Source organism: Pantherophis guttatus, chromosome 1 (assembly GCF_059756535.1).
Source record: "Pantherophis guttatus breed Tessera chromosome 1, ASM5975653v1, whole genome shotgun sequence".
Lineage (NCBI taxonomy): Eukaryota > Metazoa > Chordata > Lepidosauria > Squamata > Colubridae > Pantherophis > Pantherophis guttatus.
Window position 1 is genome coordinate 234,424,682 of NC_142063.1, and position 16,690 is coordinate 234,441,371.

At 38.5% G+C, this 16,690-nt stretch overlaps 2 protein-coding genes across 3 annotated transcripts in view; both read left to right on the forward strand.

The window, feature by feature from the left end:
* The first annotated feature begins 4,541 nt into the window (after positions 1–4,541).
* RIPPLY2 (ripply transcriptional repressor 2) lies at positions 4,542–13,733 on the forward strand. Its single transcript, XM_034408916.2, has 4 exons — positions 4,542–4,828; positions 5,066–5,138; positions 5,951–6,015; positions 10,669–13,733. The coding sequence occupies exons 1-4, from the start codon at positions 4,743–4,745 to the stop codon at positions 10,832–10,834; spliced, it is 390 nt and encodes a 129-aa protein (XP_034264807.2). The 5' UTR covers positions 4,542–4,742; the 3' UTR covers positions 10,835–13,733.
* Positions 13,734–15,774: 2,041 nt separating this feature from the next.
* The window catches only part of CYB5R4 (cytochrome b5 reductase 4), a 31,166-nt gene continuing 30,250 nt past the window's right edge, over positions 15,775–16,690 (forward strand). For both annotated transcript variants that reach the window (XR_004589777.3, XM_034408917.3), the window contains exon 1: positions 15,775–16,079. Coding sequence is in view for 1 of the 2 variants with exons in the window: in XM_034408917.3 (XP_034264808.2) it covers positions 16,005–16,079 (75 nt within the window). In the remaining variant the exon portion in view is untranslated. The remainder of the gene's footprint in view (positions 16,080–16,690) is intronic.

The window sequence follows — 16,690 nt, forward strand, 5'->3', positions numbered from 1 at the left end:
TTAATTGTAGTTTTAAATGGAGGACTATCTGTATTATGTGACAAATTTGTTATTTTAAAAAAAATATTGTAGTTTTATAATAGTGCAATCAATATTTGTACAGCACTGTCATACACAAATTACCACATTAAAATGTCTAGTAAGCATTAATTTGTTCTATTATTTTAAATTTACTAATATTATTCATTTTTCTCTAATTTTTCTCTAATTAATTAGAAGCATGGATACATTTGAATGAAAGTAAATTCCAATAGATTATTGTGAAAAAACCTTTTAATAATATATTTTTATTTCAACTTTATATAATTTAACTAGACATCATGGAGAACTTAACACTTAACAACAGAAATGTTAGGCTCAGTTGTGGTGGTAAGTCAAGGACCACCTGTAGTCTTACTTTCACATGCAATTCCTTCATTTGGTCACTCCTCGATACCAACTACAGTGATGACTATCATTCCAATATCATTACTTTTTAATGGAGTATTCCTATTAAAATGGTGGTTTTTGAACATTTTTTGTACAAAATATTTACCTACTTGTAAATAGGTAAATAGATTTAAAGATCCTTAGTACTTTATTCATGTGGACCCTCCTCCTTGCATAGAGTATTATGTTGTTTTAAGCAGGGTGGGCTTCTGGGGGTGCACAGGGATTCGGGAGAACCTCTAGCTAAGATTCTGTGCTGTTTGGAGAATTACCAAATCCCACTCCTGGCTGGCCCCGCCCACCCTGCCCCTCCCCTCCCAGGAGTCCCCATGAGGCCAGTTCTGGATACAGGTAATTGCATGGCGCGTGCAGAGGCTCGGGGAGGGTGAAAAATAGGCCTACCAGAAGTTTGGGAAAGCCAGAAATGGGCCCATTTCCGGCCTTCAGATGGCCTCCAGAGCCTGGAAAAGCCGTTTTCGCCCTCCCGGAGACTCAAGAAAAGCCTCCGGAGCCCGAGGAGGGCAAAATCACCCCCCCAGCTGTGGTGCAGGAGGTGACTAGGCCACGCCCACCTTGGCCACGCCAACCCAACAACCGGCCAGAGAACCCCTTGCTAAAAAATTTTAAGCCTACCCCTGGTTTTAAGGTGTCCTTAACTCATAAGATCTTCAAAGTAAATCTGCACTTCACATCAAAAACCAGCATGAAAAACCTTCCTAAACCATAGCATATTTCTAGTCATTCCTGTGCAATTATTTATTCCTTTGCAATTATTCCTCTGTAGATATGTAAACTCTTGACTACAGCCATGTGTTTTAATTCAACAAATATGTTCCAGGAGCCATGCATGATAAATCCGATACAGAAACAGTCTTGGTCAGATTGAACAATGGTCTGTGTGGAAGAGGGGCAGGAAGCCATGTTAGTTAGGATTCTTAGGGGTTTGCACAAAAGGGGAAATGTTGGTGTGAATCCCATAAACCCATCACATAATGAAAGTTTTGCTGATTTTGGGGGAATCAGCTCTGTTTCAGTAGAACCCAAAGTTGGAAAGCTTTGGGTCTTCCAAGTTTCATAAAAACAAAATCTTACTGGGCAAATAGTGTAATATTGGTGTGTGCTATGCCCTATATACCTCTCCCTGTTCTTAGAACAGCACACCTAGCTGGTGTGCCTGTCCTCCAATCCTCCTGATACTTTCTATCACCTTTCTTTATTCTATTACCTGCCCTGATTTTCCTAGCACCTTTCCCCCCCCCCACTCCCTTGCTGCCACCAATGCTGATGATCCAGCTTCTCCATATCTTCCTAGAACTTTCTTTTCCTTGCTTTCCTTGCTTTCCTCAGCCATCAACATCTTTAGCTTTTCCTTAGCTCTTGCCAACTACTTTTCCCATAACCAAACAATTCTTTTAATTCCAGAGCAAAATAAATCTGTTTTGATTCATGCATGAACCAAAGTACCCAAAACAGGTGTGTTTGGGTTTGGAAACAGACCATCTGAAACCAGCTACTCCATGCATGGAACTGTTTGTGCATGGAATGTTTTCCACATTCCTACTTTCAATCACAGATGGTATCTATGTGGGGCACTTTTCTGGGTTGGCAGGACAAAGCTTTGGTGATTCATAAACCCAAAGTCACTTCAAAGAGTGAGATGGATAGCATGTAAATTTAAACAAAGAAACAAACATTGTAATATTTAGCTTTGCTCCTTGGCATTTATGCATCGTTTTTTAAATCTATATAAAACCACTAATTAAAGTAATTCAGGGAACCAGGATTAAGTATTAGCAGACTGGGTTCTATAACGATTTGCCATAGCCAATTGTACTGCAGCGAGTTGGCCAAGGTGAGTTGTCTATGGTGAGTTGTCCCATTCCGTATCAGAGTTATTTGTTCTTGCTATATTAGCCAGATAGTTCAGTGTATATGCTGAATCAGTATCTAGGACCTGCAGTATTACCTACTAATACTTGCAGTATTGTAGTACAGCGGTCCCCAACCTTTCTGGCTGCATGGATGGTGCGGGCGATGGGGGCAGAGGGGATGTTTTCGCGCACACAACCTAATCCTGCACATATGCAAATGAAACTTTGCGCACTTTGCTGCTTGCGTGGCCCAGTTCCCAACAGGCTGTGGACCAGTACAGGTCCAAAGATTGGGGATCAGGGACCCCTGCTGAAGAATAATTAATAAAATGTAATTATCTAAATCTTTTATCTTAATTAATTTACATCAGACAAAAGTAGTATTCACTCTGTTCTCTTTCAAGATTCTCCTCCTTTTGCAGGATTATTTCTGTAAAATCAAAACACTTTTTTCAGGAATCTCCAGTCTTAGTCTGACATGAATAATTTTATTATACTGTTCTCTGAAAAGACAGATTTGAAGTTTCAAAAGTAATTTTAAAACCAGTTCCATGTGGATTCTATGACTTAATGTACTTTTTATCAAATTTGATAGGTGGACTGCAAATTTTCTTCAATAGGAATGACCTTACAGAATGCACAAGTTCTAGTTACACAAAAATTAAATTACTACAAGAGAGAAAAAGTCATGTTTGTTCATTAGAAACATTTCAGAATCTAATAAGTAAGGTATTTTTTTTTTTACTGAGCTCTTATCAAAAGAATTACAAAATGGAATTCCAATATATGAAATGGAATGGTCTCTCTATGATGCTGCTTAAAGACATTCTAGAAATTTCCATTGTTTCAAAGAAGTTGCAAATTTGTTGATCGAGCCACCTCCAAGTAAAAGATTCTATATTACTGTATTTTTATTGGCTGCAGGTACACATTATTCTTAAAAATTATTCATGGTGATATCAATTTTAAAAAAAAGTAAGTGCCCTGGGTCTAGGAAGTTTCAAAAATCAGATTCCTAATGTCAAATATTACTTATTCTTACAAAGGTCTAAGACAAACCTTTTTCTGTGGACTATACCAAATGCCAGACAAGTGAATTGCCCTATAGATCTTTAAAAACTTTGACCTGTCTTTTCTAGCTGGCATGGTCAATGGCAAGAGATTAGAGGAGTAGTTGTCCAAAATATTTTATTTATTAGATTTTTATCTCACCTTTATTACTTTATAGGTAACTCAAGGCAGAAAAACAAACAAAAAATTTCTTCCTCCTCCTATTTTTCTCAGTAACAACCCTGTACAGTAGGGTGGGCAGAGAAAAAATGACTGGTTTAAAGTCACCCAGCTGGTTTTTATGCCAAGGCAGAAGTAGAACTCATAGTCTTCTGGTTTCTAGGCCAGTACCTTAGCAACTTCACCAAATATCTGGCAGGGACTACTTATTTATAATGCTTAATAATATATTACATAATGATATCATAATATAAGTTATATAAGTAATTTATGTTACTTATTGCTGTTTTTGGATGCTAGCATAGCTTTCATTTTTAGCTGTTCTGTCTTGCCCCTTTCAGTGGTGAAATCCAAATTTTTTTTACTACTGGTTCTGTAGGCATGGCTTGGTGGGCGAGGTGTGGCTTGGTGGGCGTGGCAGGATACTGCAAAATCTCCATTCCCACCCCACTCCAGGGGAAGGATACTGCAAAATCCCCATTCCCTCCCCACTCCTGGGGAAGGATAATGCAAAATCTCCATTCCCGCCCCATTCTGGGGCCAGCCAGAGGTGGTATTTGCCGGTTCTCTGAACTAAATTTCCGCTACCGGTTCTCCAGAACCTGTCAGAACCTGCTGGATTTCACCCCTGGCCTCCTTTCTCTTCTTGCTGGCGCAATTTACATTATTAAGTACCATTTCCGTTGCTTAATTCTATTGTGTGATTGCTCAGACTATTTGGATTTCCACAACTGGAAGAGCAAAATATATCCATAAATGAACGGATAGCAATATTGCAACAGCGTGTGGAACAGAAAGGGTGGAAGCGCCGTTTTTGCCATCGCAAACTCTCGAGTATTCTCTGGCTTTCTCACCCAGGACCCTGCGGACGAGAGCCCAAGCGTGAGCATCCCCTCTTCAGGACAACAGCCATGTGTCTGCTCAAGTGTGATTAACACTCACTTGCCAAATCTCTCCCTGGGCCATTTGGAGCTTGCACGCGTCCACGCTCCTTGTTTACCCCGCTGCGGCTTTCACGCGCAGCCTTTTTGTTTACCTCTCCGGCAAATGAGATAAGGTGGCTGGAACTGGGAGGCTGCTCGGCTATCGTTATAAAAACCCCTCGGGCGGCAGCCGATCCACACAGCCCAGCGCGGGGGAGGAGAGGAAACGAGAGGCTGCCCGCGTTTTACCGGTGGGTTGGCTGGGTCTGAGAGCGGCCACAGTCAGAGCATGGAGACTTCGCCGCTCTGCCTCCACAATTCTCCGCCGCTTGGAACCGCAAACTCCCGGATCTCCTGCTCCAAAGACACTTCAGGGTAGCCGACCTCAATCACCACGAGAGCCCATTATGGGCAACCTGCGCTTAAGAGCAAACCTTGGGGAGGAGGGTGGGTGGGAGGTGATCCCCATGTTTTCCAGTTGCTTCTTGATCGCGCGGGAAAAATGGAGCCAGCCCCATCCATGGTCCCGGGAGCTTCCGATGTTCTCCCCCTCCCTTTACTGCGTCCTATTGCCACATCGCGGCTAACGCAGGGTGTCTAATATATTTGTAGGTCCGAAGGATTCTGGAGACCTTGGATCCCCACCCCAAAAGATGCCGAAAGACAGGGTGTGCAAAACGTTGAGGTGAGTGTCCTGTAGTCACAATTATGACAGCCCTTCCACATGGGCTTAGATTAGGCTGCAAGGAACTGGTCTTTCTTTAGTTGACTAATTCAATGTTTTTTCACTTAGGAGTAAGGTGAAAGGAAGGAAATGTATTGGTGTTAACGATTGCTACTAATTCTAGACTAGGGATATTGGCGCATTAACAATAATACAGATCTCACTGCATTCCACGAAGGACCTTTTTTTTAAAACAACAACAACTAAAAGGATGGTTTTCATTACTAAATTAAGTTTGCATGTGGGGCTCATCATGTGACTGAAATGTAATTCCTAAATTGGTTATGCCTTTTGCAATGTAATATATCAGTTTGTGCTAGGCACTATGAAAGGCAGCAATTTATTAATTCGAATTTTAAGGTTTATAATGATTGCACTATCAGGAGAGGGGAAAATAATCATGCATTTGCGTTACAGTGCATCGGGTGTGCTGACGAAAATGAAATCCAATATTTACTTTGATAATCACTGGATGACTCTAGGTCAGTCATGCTCTTTCAGCCCAGCCCACCTCACAGGGTTGCAGTTGAAGAAAAAAAAATGGAAAAGGGAGTGCCTAATACACTTCCTGAACAAAAGGCAGGAAACAAACATAGTATTTAATAATAACATTATGTATTCTTTTATTATACACCACCCAGAGTCGTTTTCCTGAAATGGGTGGCTTTGATTTGATAAAAAATGTATGAATATTAAATAATCAATTTCAAATTTTTTCTTTCTGAAAATATCATAATTTTCAATCATTTGTTGACCTTTATTTCTTGCTCCAGTTGCACAGCCCTTCTGAGGCTACAGAAGACTCTGTAAAACTTGCACAATATACCCATCCAGTGAGGTAAGACAAAACAATTTCATTTTTTCCTAAAACATAGTTTTACTGAGACTCTCAGGATTAATCTTTTCCATTTTTCCCAGCTGGGCTCCTGGGCCCTAAAAAGCTACCTATTGGGGGGGGGGAGGGGGGAGGGAATCCAATAGGTAAAGCCCTCAATTGGATATATTTTCAGGTAGTAGTTAATCATACAGAAAGGTATCAAGAAAAGTGATAGGATTGTATGTAAGATTTATTTTGAATAACATCTGAAATCACACAAAACGTATCAGGACTTAAACTAGTAGCTACTGGTAGCTTTCTGAGTGGCTTTGGGTCTCTCCCTCGTTCTCTCTCTCTCTCTCATTCTCTCTCATTTTCTCTCTCTCATGTTCTCTCTCCTGTTTTATCTTTATCTTTATCTTTCTCATTCTCTTTTCTCTTTCTCTCGTTTTCTCTCTCACTTTCTCACTCTTTCATTTTCTCTCATTCTCTCATTTTCTCTCTTGCTTTCGTTCTCTTGTTTTCTCTCAGTCTCTCATTCTCTTGTTTTCTCTCTCACTTTCTCATTCTCTTTCATTTTCTCTCATTCTCTCTCGTGTCTTGCTTTCATTCTCTCATTTTCTCTCTCATTCTCTCTCATTCTTCTCTTTCTCTCTTGTTCTCTCTCTCTCTCTCTCTTTTGTTCCCTTTCTCTCAATCTCTCTCAGCCCAATCTATTTTACAGCGTTGTGTGTGGAAAAATAGAAGTACTGCTTCTGTATGAAAGGCAGAATATAAATAGAACAAAACATAACATCAATAAATAATTAATATAGCTTTTTCAACATGATTTCTCAATATTTCAGCAGCTTCTCCAATTATTAGTCTAGCGGTTAAAACACTGGGCTTGTTGATCAGAAGTTTGGCAGGTCAAGACCTAAGCACCGCACCACAGAGTGAGCTCCCATTCTTGCCCTAGGATCATGTCAATTTATCAGTTCGAAAGCATGCAAATGCAAGTACATAAATAGGTACTTTTGTGGGAAGGTAACAGCGTTTCGTGTGTCTCAATGTATAGTTATGCTGGCCACATGCCCACAGAAATGTCTTTGGACAATGCTGGCTCCCTCAGCTAGAAAACAGAGATCAATACCGCCCGTAGAGTTGGGCATAAGTGGTCAGAGAAACCTTTATCTTTTTTTAAAAAACTATAGGTAGCCCTCGACTTATAATCATTTGTTGAGTGACCATTTGAAGTTACAACTGCACTGAAAAAAAGTGATTTATGACCACTTTTCACACTTATGACCATTGCAGCATTTCTGTGGTGATCAGTATATGGGTGCTTGGCAATTGGCTTGTACTTATGATGGTTCCAGTGTCCCTGGGTCATGGGTCACCTTTTGTGACCTTCTGACAAGCAAAGTCAATGTGGAAGTCAGACTTGCTTAACAGCCATGTTACTAATTTAACAACTATAATGATTCACTTAGCAATTGTGGCAACAAAAGTCATAAAAGAGGGCAAAATTCACTTAACATCTTGCTTAACAAATAAATTTTGGGCTCAGTTGCGGTCATTAGTCAAGGACCATCTGTATTGCGTAGCCTTAAGAAGATTTTCTCTCAGTGTCTTCCATATTTACAGAATATGTTGTTTTAATTTTGTGGTTTTAGTGATGTTCTCTTCTGTCTTTATTCTTTTTATCATGTGCAATAGCAGTTACAATAGATGAAAGTATATCATATGATCTGGAGCTGACAATGTCAATTAGCAGAGTATCTTTTGAACTAATTAGAAGACAGCAAAATACTATTTTCTTGTTATTTTTATACATTTATTGCCCGTGAAAAGAAGAGCCAATTCAAATACATTTATTTTTGAAACAATGTTTTTACTTTAGTATTAATCAATTATTAAATTTATGTGCCTCCGTTCTTGCTATCCCACACACTCTTCTTATTTCAGAACAGACTTGAAGGCTTTGTCTCAAGTGCCAGAAAATGTTAACCTGCTGTTGGGATTTTGAATATTGATTGGGAGAGTTGTTGTTTTCTGTACACTTAAATGTCATAGGTTGTTGTTCTACCAAAACTGCCCTCGTGATATCTTTTTCTGCCATGTTCCTTGGATGTTCCTTGCCACGTTCCTTCATCTTCACCCCAGCCTCTAAGTTAGACAGCCAAACCTCTTCCATAGCTTGGCTTGTATTAAGATAGCATTTAGTCTCGCTCCCTCCAGGGACTGTCTTGTTTTCAGTGTCACTCCATCATGCCACAGACTCTGCCTTTTTTTGTGCACATCCGAAAGGGAGAGCTGGCGATGTGACAGTGTCATACGGCTTTCACTATTCCAGTGGAAATGTTGGCTCCTACAAAGGCTTCTGCCTGAAGTGGCATAAAATCTGTTAAGTTTTATCACCGTGACCTTGGAGGAAAAATGACAGGACATGAATGAGTGGCAAGTGAAGCAACCGAGCATGTAGGGTTTGCAAGCAATTTTTGTGAACTCAGAATTGTTGAATGTTAAGCATTTCAACTCAATAATGGGGAAAGACCTTAAGAGTGACTCTAACATGGTCACCCATACTGTACTATTTTATTTATTTATTAAATGTATATGCCATTCATCAAGTGGTGGGATTCAAAAAAAATTACTACCAGTTCTGTAGGTGTGGCTTGGTGGGCATGGCATGGCTTGGGCGTGGCTTGGGCATGGCATGCGAAGGATATTGTAAAATTTCCATCCCCTCCCCACTCCAGGGGAAGGTTACTACAAAATCCCCATTTCCTCCCGATCAGCTGGGACTTGGGAATAGATGGGGGCAGGGCCAGTCATAGATTGTATTTACCGGTTCTCCAAACTACTCAAAATTTCTGCTACCGGTTCTCCAGAACTGGTCAGAACCTTCTGAATACCACCTCTGTATTCATCATGACTCTGGAAGGTTTACAACTTTATTGTTTTCCTGCTCTTCCTCTGGCCATGTTGTAGCATCTATATCAATTTTTTTATTTTTTTATTTATATGAGAGATATATTCTGCCCTTCTCATGTTTATGTACCACAGTCAAGAATAAGATCCCCTAGGGATGTTATTTGGTTGAATTTTGCTGGCTGATCCAAGGCAAAGCTTTCTTTGGAACTGATCACTGTACTTCCCAAATCATGGGACGTGATTTTCAAAGCAGTTGATAAGGAAGTTGGCATGGATCCCTGCAGCAGATGTGTCCAAATGCAGTCAATATTTTTGTGATAGCTACATCTGCATATTGGTTACACTGTGGATCCTTACCAGATGCAGGCTGAGGACCTCAAGATCCAATGCCACTCATATCATTTCTGTATGGTTTCTCTCCTCCTTTACAGACTTAGTCACCCTCTGTGAGAACAGCATAGGATGAATTAGAAACCTGCCATGGTATATTTACTCAAACATTTGTTTTTTCCCCTCACAGATAATGGAATATTATCCTATATGTCACTTGTAGTAATCAACAAAACTGAATTTTTGTGCAGTGCTAAACTTTCTTCATTGGATATAAATAATAACTTCTATGGAATTATTAAGTGCCCCAAATTATTAAAAACTGCAGCTATAAAGTCCATACCAGATGTCTTTGAATCCCATTTAATTTATGAATAAGACACAATGTGTTTGAATTGTGAAGTTGCATTTGACTGGTTACCATTTTTTTCAGTATTTGATTATTTGATTATGCAGGGTGATTATAAATGTGAAATGACGTAAGTCTTTAATAAAATCTGAACTTCTCATTAAACATTTATGATTGGTGTAATCAAGGAAAATTTCAGTGTCTTAAATCATTGCCTTTTATTGTAAGAATAGAAATTGGGATATTGATTGGAAAAATTAAAGATTCCCTTTCAATCTGTGATTTTTTCCCATAAGCATTCCTGGTTATTTGTACTACTTCTGCAGATGTGTGTTGAAGAGGTCATACTTGCTGTAATTAAATGTAGTGTGACCTTAAATGAACTTATCATGTCTTCTTGCCTATGTGCACTTACGGTTCTTTTAAAATCCTTCCAGTTTTAAAAAGCACTTTCTGGTCTTAAGCTCCTCTTGAGAAATGTTAGAATAGTCCTGTTGAATGTTCTTAAATATGTTCAATAAAGTGGCAGTTAAAAATGAATAGTTTAAATCTCAGAAGGTGCTTTTGAGTGTCCAGTGTTACTTATTCTGCCTAGATATTGACTTTACCATTTGTTGGAAAGGTATAGATCAAAAATTCATCTGTACAGAATATTAGCAGATATGTGTTTAAAGATAAATTTAGAAAATAAATTTTTCCTATCTTATCACAGTATATTTTATGAAAGATTTATGACGGATTTTGAGGTAGAATGTTAATGCAAATTTGACTTTCATGCTTTTACAAATTAAACAGCATTTAGCTCCCCTGAGAGCATAAAGGCAATCTTTGAACAAATTTATGCATTAATTAATTCAGCAGCAAGTACTTGGCCTAAAAAGAAAGGGGTATCTCTAATTGTGTATAAATTAGAATTGTGTACAATTAGAAATATTCCATTTTGTTGTCAAATACTAATATTAAAGAAATGATTATTTATTTTAAGATACTTTAAGCTAACGGTAGGTTAAGTAGAATGAGATGAAGTGATTTTAATTATTCCTTACATATTAAATTACAAACTTTTCTATTTGTTTTAGGCTATTCTGGCCCAAATCCAAGTGTTTTGACTACATGTATCATGAAGCTGAAGCACTTCTGAGGAACTTTCCTGTCCAAGCCACAATTTTCTTTTATGACGAATCAGAGAACGAGGAAGATAGCGATGGCACAGACCATGAGTCTGGAGCAGAAATGGATAATTAACTGCACTGTTTCCAAATGACCCTGTTTATATTCCTTTATTTAAATATTAATATCAAAATGCAATCATAATATTTTAAGTAATTTATATGTAAGTTATTGTGAAATTAAAATTATTTTTATAGTACTGGTATGTATGGGTTTTATGTCTTCTGCATGATCTTTCCTCCCTTATCCTTCTGAAATCAATAATTTAGTTATGCCAAGAATTAAACAATACTAATATATTAATTAAGGGATGCAGTGGCTAAGATGCTGAGCTTGTTGATCGAAAGGTCGGCAGTTCAGTGGTTCGAATCCCTAGTGCCATGTAACGGGGTGAGCTCCTGTTACTTGTCCCAGCTTCTGCTAATCTAGCAGTTCAAAAACACATAAAAAATGCAAATAGAAAAATAGGGACCACCTTTGGTGAGAAGGTAACAGCATTCCGTGCACCTTTGGCGTTTGGTCATGCCGGCCACATGACCGCGGAGACGTCTTCGGACAGCGCTGGCTCTTCGGCTTTGAAACGGAGATGAGCACCGCCCCCTAGAGTCGGGAACGACTAGCACATATGTGCAAGGAGAACCTTGCACCTTTACCTAATATATTAATTCATAAAATGAAAACATATAAAACTACAGGAGCGGCTAGATTAAGTAAGAGTGAGATGGTAGAAAAGATTGGTTGAGAGGTTCTATATTGGGATTCAATAGTTTTGTTTTTTTTTAGAACAGTGATTTTTTAAATGTATTTTTTATTTTTTATTATTTTTATTATGCAAACCTCAGAACACTCAGCCTTGTGGTTTTTAGAGTTATAGTAGTAACATGTGAAAAGAAGAAACACAAATTTCCATGTTTTACACCCAATATAAATACAGGTAGTCCTTGACTTATGATCACAATTGAGCCCAAAGGTTTTGTTGCTAAGCAAGAAAATACTTAGCAATAGATGTAAAATCTCAGCATTAGAAAATTCATATGCATGAAAGAATAGCAGACATGCGTTTAAAGATGAATTTAGAAAATACATTTCTTCTATCATAGCATATTTTATAAAAGATTTGCAACAGATTTTGAGGTAGAATGTTAATTCATTGTGAAAATAGTTTTGTCTCATTTTATGAAATTTCTTGCTACAGTTGTTAAGTGAATCGCTGCAGTTGTTAAATTAATAACATGGCTGTTCAGCGAATCTGGCTTTCCCGTTGACCTTGCTTGTCAGAAGGTTGCAAAAGGAGATCATATGATCCTGGGAAACCAACCATCAAAAATACATGCCAGTTGCCAAGTATCCGGGTTTTGATCACATGGCCACGGGGATACCACAGTCTTAAGTGTGAAATCACTTTTTTTCCACTGCCATTGTAACTTTGAACTTTGACCAAATGAATGTTGTAAATTGAGGACTACCTGTATACTCTACAAATTACCCTTTAAGTGGTCTGATTTTTAATTTATTAAACTTAATGTTGCAATCCTGCAAGCTCCTAAATCCACTTCAACTCAAACATGGGCGTAGGACTTTAAACCAAATTAGTAACTTTTAAATTCAATGAGGCCTAATTTTCTTCAGTGCTGTGGAAAATTTTTTAATGATGTCATCTTTATTAATCTCTGTACAGTATTAGTTCCACATGATGACATTTCAGAGACAGCACATTGGATTGCATGGGTATTTCCCTTGCATAAACATGCATAAATATGTAGTTCTATCCAATATGAGCTGGGCAGTGTTTCTGATAGGAAGGGAAAATAGTGTTTGAGGAGTGTGTGAGGTCATGAACTTAGCGCCTGCCTGCAGTTCCTTAGAGCACATGCAGCTTTTCCCACGATCATGTGGCTGTCCTCCACAGGTGAAACATGACCCTGGAAGAGATTTACTATGTTGAATTTAAAGACTTGCAGGCAAATGCTATAGAGACACTGACATCTTCCAGAACTTCTATTTTGCCTTCAAATCTGAAGTGCTGCAAAGTACAGTATTGTTTCCTTCCTTTAGCAGTGAGATTAATAGGACAATTGAATGCATTCTACTGGAAGTAAATGTCAGTATGCCAAGATATCAATTATTTTTATTTTTATACTTTAACATACAGAAAAAAGAAAATAAAAGCATACACTACACATAAAAGAAATCAGTCAGGCCAATTTTAACATATCAGGCTGTGATCATGCAGAGTAATATTCATCAGTCTTTCTACTATACTTCTAGGCAGTCCCTTCAAAGACAGCAGTGGATATTGTGCATATAATTGATCCAGGAATGACATATAGGTAGTCCTCAACTTACAATAGTTCATTTAGTGACCGAAATTACAACAGCACTGAAAAAAGTGATTTATGACCGTTTTCCCCAGGACCATTGCAGCATTCCCAGGTCATGTGATCAAAATTCAGACACTTAGCAACTGACTCATATTTATGTCGGTTGCAATGTCCCAGGGTCATGTAATCACCTTTTGCAATCTTCTGACAAGCAAAGTCAATCAGGAAGTCAGATTCATTTAACAACTATGTTAACTGCAGTATTGTGTTATTCACTAAACAATTGTGGCAAGAAAACTCATTAAATGGGGCAAAACTCACTCAACAAATGTCTCGCTTGGCAACATAAATTTTGGGCTCAGTTGTGGTCGTCAGTTGAGGGCAACGTATACTGGGCTCACCTTGTATTTCCAATATTGAAAAATTAATCTTTGCTTGATAATTCTACTGTCGATCATATAAGGATACATTCAACTTTTGTTCAAATGTATATGCACATCTTTAAATGTTATTCATCTATACATCATCATGTACTGTCTGCTGCCCTGCTCCTGCCACATTTTGCTAACAGCAAAGACTGAAGCTCAGCGTAAAAGACTTCATTTTAGCCATTGATCCTTTGCAGCAAAAATAAAGATATCCTTTTTGGTTTACTCCATTCTGAAATTACAAATTAATGGGTCAAATATATTTTGAGAGGGTTCTTTCATTACTCACGTAAGAAGAAAAATCCGGTCTGGTTCCAAGCTGGGAGAAAGTACAGGAAATAAAATGGAGGCTGACTGGAAAGAAGGACTCTTCTTTATTGATGAGCAGAACCGACAACAGCATGTAGTTCTGGGACAGCTGACAAAATGGGATTGGGATAGGTGGGCTTTTATACACTCTTTGGGGTTTTATGTTTGAAATACTCCAGGAGGTTGTGCAATGTAGTGAGCTTCCTGTGTTTTGCTATTCTAATAGTGGTGGGTTAATCTTACTATGTCCTAAAAGTCTTGTCCTGTTCTTAATCCCATCAGATGGAGTTGAAGGTGTTTTGTTTGTGAATAGATTGGCTCAGTCTTTCTTAATGGGCACAAAATATCCATCTCTAAAGACTCCAGGCATCTACTGGAAACTGTTGGGGATGATTTCTGCCTTTGTTAAGATTTTTTTCTCCATTTCTCCTTTGGGGAAATATAATATTCTGCCTCTTTTAATATTCCCTGAAATATTTCATTCTCTTGGGGTGGGGATGGGGGATGGGGAGGCTTCCTGCACTCATAGTTGTCACTGCTTTGAAAACAATGTCGCTGATTTGAAAATTATGCAATGTTTATACAATAGTCCAAATTTTGGTTTAAGATTTGTTTATTTATTACATTTAAATCTATAACTAGACACAAGGACAGTTTTCCCCCTTGCCATCAGTCTGCTAAATAACTAATTCCCACAAGTCAAACTATCTAGAAAGGCAATATTACCATTATTATTCTCATTTTCCCTATTCCCTATCTCCTTATGACTATAACTGTTGCTTGTATCCTCTGATTTATATTGTTTAGTGTTCTAGTTTGATTTATGTTGATTGCTTATTTAGTATCCATGACTATGATTGTTGCATCTAATGTTTTATGATGAATGTATTTTTACAATGACTATGATAATGATCTATCACTATTGTTGTATATACACTGAGAGTTTATGTACCGGAGACAAATTCCTTGTCTAATCACACTTGGCCAATAAAGAATTCTAATTCTAATTAACTACTTATTTTAATTATTTCCTTCTGTTTAATTACTTTGTTCCATTCAGGATGGGCTGTACATTAAGGAATCTCAAAACCTGAATTTTTATAGAGTTATAGAGGTAAAAAAAATTTTTTTTGTTGTAAAATAAGGGAGAAGAAAAGATAGAAGAGCAACCCCAAATATAATTAAAAGGAATTTGTTTTTCTTTAAAAAATATATGTATATGTGGGATTAATTATGGATAAGAGAATGTACATTTACAATATATTTATACAGCTTTTTACAGCTTTTTCATAGTGGTCCTTCCTTATTACTATTTCCACAAATTTTACTTCATCTTATTCCAAATTACTCTCTGTCCCCATCATTTCATTTACAATATATTTCTTTTTTTTTTCATTTCAATCACTAAATTGTATTTTACCAATTTTTCCCATTATTTTTGACATTTCTTTTATCTCCCCCTTATTTTTCTTCTTTTTTCCTTTCGTCCTTTCTTCTTTTAAAGCTGTAAAGAGTCTTGTATATAAGTGTTGTATGTCTTGTACTGTTTTACTGTGTTATAAATAAACTTTTTTAAAAAAAAATACAATATATTTTAAAGAAATAAAACTTTTTTCAAAAAAAAAAAAAGATTTCGTCTTCTTGCAAACACATTCTCCCGTTCCGTTCAAAACCATTCGCAGACCCTTCAAGAAGGCAGAAGCTTTCCCCACCACCACTGCTTTTATATTTACTTTGTATTTTGTATTTTATAATACTTTATAACTCAAAAAAAAAAAATGTTAAAATGACCAAAAAAAAAGCAGAAACGCTTAAATTGGTCGGGCGCGAAGCAAGCACGCAACAGAGTGGGGCGTGAAGGTGAACTAAACGGAGGAGGGAGGGGGGAGAACTATCCTCCGTAACAGCGAACGCCGCCGACACTTCTCCCCCCGCGTCAATGAAAACGACCAAACTCAAGCGCGAGCGGCTGCCACCAGGAACAGCTCGCTCGCGCGTCCTCTCCCGGCGCGCGCCTGCGCACTCTCCCACCCCCGCCTCTCCACCCGGGGCTGCTTTCACAGCAGGCCCGAACCCGGAAGCGGTTTAAACTCTCTCCGGCTCCGTTGTGGTTTTTTTTTTTTTTAATTATTTCTATTCAGGGAAGCGGAGGATTGTGTCGGCCTCCCGTCTGATTGCAGCGGGAAGATGCTGAACGTGCCTTCTCAGTCTTTTCCTGCCCCCGACTCACAGCAGCGGGTGGCCATCGCGGGACGCAGCAAGGTGCGAGGCTGGGTTAGCGGCTTTGGAGTCACCCCATACCTGGTGGGGCTGCTCTGTCTCACGCCCCACGAGAGACTCGAGGGTCGCTGGGTGGGTGGGTGGGTGTGGGGTGGATTTGCGGAGCAACGCTTGTTAGAAGTGACGTGGGGAAGAAGGAGGGCTGTTTGCATTGTAAATCACCGGGCGGTGCGATTTGTAGCGGGAGACGTCGCACCTGTTTGATTTCTGCCTGTCGTGGAGAAATGGTCCAATGGAAAAATCACGTTGGCCAATTAAACAGAAAAGTTTTATATAGTCATATTGGCTTCTTAGTGGTATGTGCTTTTTGTGGATCTGAAATATTCACTCTTGCGTAATCAGTCCTTTGCAAAACAGAAGGAAGTTCCTGTATTTAGGCTTGCTGGGGAACAGAGTTTATACTGTGCAGGGTGTTCTGCCAATCCTGATTTACATGAATAATATCTGGTGGTCTTTCTTAGATGCTTATAATTAAGTCTTTCCCCCACATGTCTAGATTTGATATTCGTGGATCAAATTAAAAGTGAGATGGGGGAAGAGGAAAAGCAGATTTTGGAAGTGGTGGAGAAGCAATATGATTATTTATGCGCCAT

Coding starts and splice junctions, on each gene's coding strand:
- RIPPLY2 (XM_034408916.2), top strand. CDS start 4,743: ATGGAGACTTCGCCGCTCTGCCTCCACAATTCTCCGCCGCTTGGAACC. Junction 4,829..5,065: donor TGCTCCAAAGACACTTCAGG/GTAGCCGACCTC, acceptor ATATATTTGTAG/GTCCGAAGGATTCTGGAGAC. Junction 5,139..5,950: donor AGGGTGTGCAAAACGTTGAG/GTGAGTGTCCTG, acceptor TTCTTGCTCCAG/TTGCACAGCCCTTCTGAGGC.